General features: G+C 42.5%; 1 protein-coding gene across 3 annotated transcripts in view; it reads right to left on the bottom strand.

The window, feature by feature from the left end:
• The window catches only part of LOC103923714 (RH-like protein), a 14,379-nt gene that overhangs the window by 1,458 nt on the left and 6,757 nt on the right, over window positions 1-6,164 (bottom strand). For all 3 annotated transcript variants that reach the window (XM_009332128.1, XM_009332129.1, XM_009332127.1), the window contains 5 exons: window positions 3,799-3,956; window positions 3,349-3,486; window positions 2,978-3,108; window positions 1,989-2,068; window positions 782-855 (listed from right to left, as the gene is read on the bottom strand). In XM_009332128.1, the coding sequence (XP_009330403.1) occupies window positions 782-855; window positions 1,989-2,068; window positions 2,978-3,108; window positions 3,349-3,486; window positions 3,799-3,956 (581 nt within the window). The remainder of the gene's footprint in view (window positions 1-781; window positions 856-1,988; window positions 2,069-2,977; window positions 3,109-3,348; window positions 3,487-3,798; window positions 3,957-6,164) is intronic.

Below are 6,164 nucleotides of genomic sequence, written 5' to 3'. Positions count from 1 at the left end.
GTGGTGAGCAATTGTACTGTGCATCACTTGCTTTGTGTGTTATTATTATTATCATCATGTTATTATTATTACCATTTTATTTCAATTATTAAACTGTTTTTATCTCAACCCACGAGTTTTTCTCACTTGTGCTTTTCCAATTCTCTCCCCCATCCCACCGGGGGGGTGGGGAGTGAGCGAGCGGCTGCGTGGTGCTCAGTTACCAACTGAGGTTAAACCACGACAGAAGCTTATTTCCATCCCTCTCTTTTTTCTGTAATTCAGATAGAGCATCGCATTCAGCACCTAAAGGTGCCCAAGGCCTGTGCTTGTGCATCAGACTGAATAGCCGCTCTGCAGCCACGAAGGCCGGGGGGCTTGGTCTGTTTTCATAAAAAGCACCTTCCGTTCCACTCGCTGGCTTCTAAAAATCCCTCTCTCAGATGCTGCTCAGGTCTCCTCGGGGACTGCGTATGAAGCACGGCGGCCAGGGCTGTCAATCCCAGAGGATGTCTGAGCACCTAAGATTACGTGTTACAACAAACGATCACCGTTTCAGACGTAGCCCTGCGCCCACCAGCGGCTCTGACGATCCTAGCTGAAGACTACGTGCATGTATAATGTTCAGGCTCTCAATCAACTGTGGGAACAGTTCATCCGTTTCAAACAGGGCATCCAAAACGTACTGTGAAATGGAATTATCCCCCTTTTTTTTTTGTAATTCGAATACCTGGAGTTCTTCATCAAGGCCAACAAGGTGCTATATATACTCCCACACCGTTAATTTTACATTGAGACTTACCTCCCAATAAAACTGGTCTTCAAAGTACTTTGATACAGGGATGGTCTTAAACAGTTTGAGGTTTAAGATTAAACCTATTTGCAAAAACACATATATCCAACATAAATGCATACGTCAGGGAAAGGGGAAGATTGTGTGTAACTGGAGGTTTCTTAGTAACGCGCATCCAAATGTAACATAGATCAAAATACCAATTCAGAACTAAATGCTTCAGCAGAGCCCCTTGACTCAGGTTGACCTTAAATACAAAGAGGAGCTTGCCAGGATCAAGGCTTGTGTTATTAAACATTAATTACTCTAGGTAAAACCCCATTAAACAGCCTGTCCGATTCTAAAAATGCATCAAAAATCATTAACTTCTTGCATGAAAAATGCCTGTGTATTTAAAGCAGTCGGGCTTATCAGCACTGTTAGCTTGGGATTTCAGATGGAAACATCTAGATTTTTAAACAATTGCTTAAACACTGAATGTTTGATTATTTTAGCTGAATGTTTTTTAAAAATCTGCTTGATTAGCTCAACTTCTTAATTACACTTCAGGTAGTGCAAAGGTTTCAGATCAATTAAAGCACAAAAAACCCCACAGTACATTTCACAGCAATCTTCATCGGCCGTTTCTCTTTTATTCAGGACAGAATTAACAGCTATAGAAAAACTGCAGCTGCCATAAACCTGACAGAATGTCACATGAGAAACACATGAGCCCTGGTGATCCCAAACCACCAGTGATCAAAGGCCTAGTGCTTGGCTGATGCAAGCGAGCTACTGCCGTTAGTGAAACTTTGCAGATTTATATACCAACTGGCCTAAAAAGTGAGAAGCTCTAGATAGCATTTTTCTGTCACTAAGACAATCCCCAAATGTAAAACCAATTTCATCCTTGCACATCTCCGGTCTGAAATTTGAAGGCAGCTGTTAAGCATCCGTTAAAATAAACTTCACCGATGAAAGAATGGTGCTACTGGGCTATTTATGTTGAATACGTAAATATTCTTCAAAAGACTGGCCTTGAAGAGCCCCTGGCATTCACGTTTCCCATGGCTTCTACAAATAATTTACCCGTAGAAACACACTTCAGAGCCCCAGTTAAACCGGCCTCTCTCTGCGAAGGGTTGCACTGACATGATAGCAGGTGCAATGAGATGACATACCCTTTGCCCCGAGGAAATGAGGAAGATACTACTGAAACACGTTTTTCAATACTGACCTGTAATGAAACCTGTTATCAAGGCAACACTGATGGTCAGGCAGAAGGCGCCGACTTGAATCATGAACAAATAACCCAGTCTGAAAAGCAAAACAAGTGTTTCACCTTTTACAGTTGCTGAATTTAGCAATAAGACAATGAATCTGTACCTACACAGCATTTTACATCAAAACCTCTCATAAAAAATCTGTTCTTCAATCTCTCTGCAGCTGCAGTTAGATGTTTTAAGAGATCCTATCAGAAGCCTAATACAGGCTTCAGAGCGACATGTTTTGCCCTTATAAACCATCATTGTGGTACTAAAACTTCACTAAATTTGTTTGTTTCAATAAGAATATGATGAGAAGCGTAAGGCCCTTACGCTGCACTGTGATTCATTCCTGCGTAAACCGTGAAAATCAGAGCGCTTCTTGTATGACCCGACATGAGCTTGATCTGCAAAAATGAGATGCCAGTGCCAGATCAAAACAACCTACGGAGAATATCCTTAACCGAGCCCTTCAGCTTTTGCAGGGCATCTCCCCAAGTATACTTTCCAGTTCAGTGTCCAGACTGTCTTTAGTCCAAACTGGCATTCTTGCCCCTGACTCAGAGTTAAAGCCTCATTCGAAGAGGAATGCTGATTTCTGCCCCCTGCTGTGTTAGCATACAAAGCTCCCCAAAACACATCACAAAAGCCAAAATGAGTCCTGGAAGGATGCACGTCCCCAGCCTTCATCTCCTGTGTCTGCTGTATTTAATATCAAATAAAAAGAGAGACAGAAAGCAGGACCAAAAGCTAATATTAAAGTTTGGATCCAATGTCTGCTCAACTCTGAAAGTCTTTTTTACTGACTTCTTTGGACTTCAGAGATTATCGTGGGTTATCTTGCATAAAACGATTTATCTGTGGTGACGTTCAGGCTTTCTGTATGTCTGAGAACTCTTCTCAAGGCATACTACAATAATGATTAGCTAAGCTTGTCACTTAATAGCAAGAATTTATGTACCTTGGTAAATTAGTCCAGTTTTTTATTAGTATGAGAACGACCTGGGCAAGAGCTCCAAGCACACCAGGCAAGCCAAAAGTGAAATGAACTCCAGAAGAATCATGAATCTTGAGAGCAGGATACAAGCATCTCTGGGAAGAAGAAAAGGTTTAATTGATACACAGAAACACAAGTTGATAATAGCATATTGTCTATCGCAGACCTAGGAAATGAACTTTGGTCTTAAAAGTTGCAATCCTGCGCTCTGCTCAAAAGACTTCAGGTTTCCTAGCTTTAATCTCTTTGAAAGAGACGTTTCCGTTGAGGTATCCTACATCAGAAAAGAAGTTTATACAGCTTATACAAAAACAATTTCAGGTTTTGAGTAATACCTGTAAACAGCAAGATCCTAATATGGTTATCACACTGGCAAGCAGACCCAAAATCATTGCAATCCAAGGATACTCAATACTGTGTTCTGCATAACCAACAGTGACCCCACCAGCTAGTACTGCACTGTGGATATGAGTCTGTAAAATAAAACAACAAAAACATGGAGTGAGAATTCAGTCATCGCTTATAGCAGCCCGATATCATAGATTGATATTCTCATGCAAGTGCGATCTCTTTAGGGTGAATTTGGGCCTCTGTATACTGTAAACTACAATCTGAGAACATAATTTCTAAGTTACAGCTTCAGTGTTCTGCTTGGGAGGCTAATGATGACTGTCAGGCTGAAAACCTGGACTTGTTTTTACTTAATAGCTATTATACTTTCGGTGTATTACTGAGAGCAACAGAAAAAGATCTTCTCTGTGCAGTGCTCTTCTCTCATGTCTTACCATTCTGAATTTTCCATCCTTTGTGGTCAGAACAGACAACACGAAGGCAGTTACAGCACTCACTGCGAGGGCAAAGTAGGTGTTGTAGATTGCTTTGCTCTTGTTCACAGCTAGTACAGAATTGAAGCTTGGCCAGAATACCCAGAGAAAGAGAGTACCTTGGAGACAAAGACAAGCAGCTATTGTTACCTGCTCTAAAACACAGTGAATCCATCACCGGCTGTCTCTGGAAGCTCCAGCCCACATTCTGCGTTCGCTATAATTCCCACGTGGTGAACAAAGGATAACGCTTCACAGTGCAGACAGCCCCGAGAGTTACCTGCTATACCAACACCTTCCCAGAACCACACCACGGCAATGTCAAACATACAGCCAAAGCACAGCTCTACTGGCATCTGGCTGGTCCTTCGCAGAGTTGAAGGTAGGATGCTCTTTTCAAGGACACAAACTTTAGCATCAGCTTTGTCCTATCGTCCCCTTAAACGCAGGTTCAGATACAAGCGGGAACAATTCCACTGTTGATTTCCAAACAATCGGCATCCTGCCTGTTCTGCACAGGCACTGAGGGCTTGCTCCTCAGCCAAAATTTCTGCTCCTTTTCATGGAACTGTGGAATAATTGTTCAAAACCAGCTGCAAGAGAGAATGAAAGCAAGCCAAGGAGGAAGAGAAAACAGCTCACATGGTGCAAATCACTATAAAGAAACCCGAAGTGCACTTTGGAATGTCTTTTACCTTGGCTGCCAGTATGACTGGTACTGGTTGTCTTGCCTCCTGGCAGGGTTTGAAGAGAAAAAGAGGATGAACTGGATCATAAGAACAGAGTCCTCTCTACGTCTACTAGCATTACTCCAGAGGAGGGCTAAAGACCAATAGCTTGAGCTGAGGTGATCGTGCTCCCCCAACCCAGCTATACACAGCTTAACTTTCTTGTTATTTGTGAAAGAGTTATCTACCGAATAGCTACTCCCTAGTATATGGGTCCAAAAGAACAATTCACTTTCCTCCTGTAAGATCACTGTACAGCGTCACGCTTTCATGACCACATAGGCTTCGCTAACAATAGGAATGAAAACAGGTTCTTCTGCTTCTATGGCCTGGTCCCTAATTGTCAGCATTTAGGAATCTCAGCCTCTCTAAAACAAGTTCACTGCTTGGCAGGATACGTCTTTCCTATGTGCATATGGATGCACATGCATAGATCAAATTCCAACCAGCAGAGGGAAGTAGGTGGCCTCACGCGAAGTCAAGTTGGACCACACAGTTGCAATCTGTGTCTCTGCTCCCTGCGTTGCTCATAGCTCCAAGTGCACGGATGACGACACAAACAAGCAACAGTTTATTTTGCCTTGTCCAGTCATTACTTTTTGCTGTCCAGTCAACTTCCATAGCTAATGTTCTGTTCTCCACGCCACAGAGGTGCCAGACCCTTGTGCAATTCACCTGACAGTAAAATTTGAAGCGTTCAAGTCAATTCAGAAGTGACAAAGGCATTGTCACTATAAAGCACAATGGTTAAATCCAGCTTCTAGCAACCCTGCCAGCTACTGCTTTTGTACAAGCTTATCTTGGCTCCTTGAAATCCAATTTCCATTGCTAATTTTCACCCTTTCAGCGCACCAAGGAGGTGATAACCATGCCTCTCAGACAGGATATTTGGCCCATGAACCTTGATTTGATCTGAAAAACTGACAGGCTTCCCAGCAAAGTGGCATTATCTAGCCAGGTGTCGTGCCAAAACCAGCACACCAGATCATGTTCCTAGCTCATGTTTTCTGCAAGTGGAGTGCTATTTCTATCAAGGATATCCCTTGAGAAACCGGCTTCTTCACAAGTTCAGTGCTTGCAGTCTATCCAGACAGTCTGGACACATTTCTTCTGTTTTGTTTTTTATTAGCAGTGCTCCCAATTTGTAGATAATTCTACAGCCCTAATCTGGGCATTGCAAACCTCCCTGCCAGATCCTGGATGCAGGTTGTTTTCAGTCAGTGCTCTGAGTTCACTCTTAAAAGACATTTGTGAGGCTCACTACAGCATATTCACTACAGCAACTAACGTGCTAAGTAAAAAGCATTTGTAATTTTATCCCAAACTCAAACGCAATATTTTCGGAGAGTCGCAGCCCTCAGAAACAGGATACAAAAAGGAACTATGAGGAATTTGCCTGCTCGGTTGCTCCTTTCTACCCACGTTACCTCAGGAATTATTCAAGACATGGCAACATAATTACTTCAGATAGCAAGCACTTGGTTGTAGCAAGCTGCACAAAAATTATAATGAAGGCGTAACAGCGTCTTGATGAGTTTGATTAAAATACCAATCTCCTCGAATTCTCCAGCAAAGCAAGAACTCCAGGGACTCAAAAGA

Source organism: Pygoscelis adeliae, unplaced genomic scaffold, assembly GCF_000699105.1.
Source record: "Pygoscelis adeliae isolate BGI_AS28 unplaced genomic scaffold, ASM69910v1 Scaffold359, whole genome shotgun sequence".
NCBI classification, from domain to species: Eukaryota; Metazoa; Chordata; class Aves; order Sphenisciformes; family Spheniscidae; genus Pygoscelis; species Pygoscelis adeliae.
Note: the sequence above shows the minus strand (reverse complement) of the source record. Positions and strands in the feature narration are given on the sequence as shown.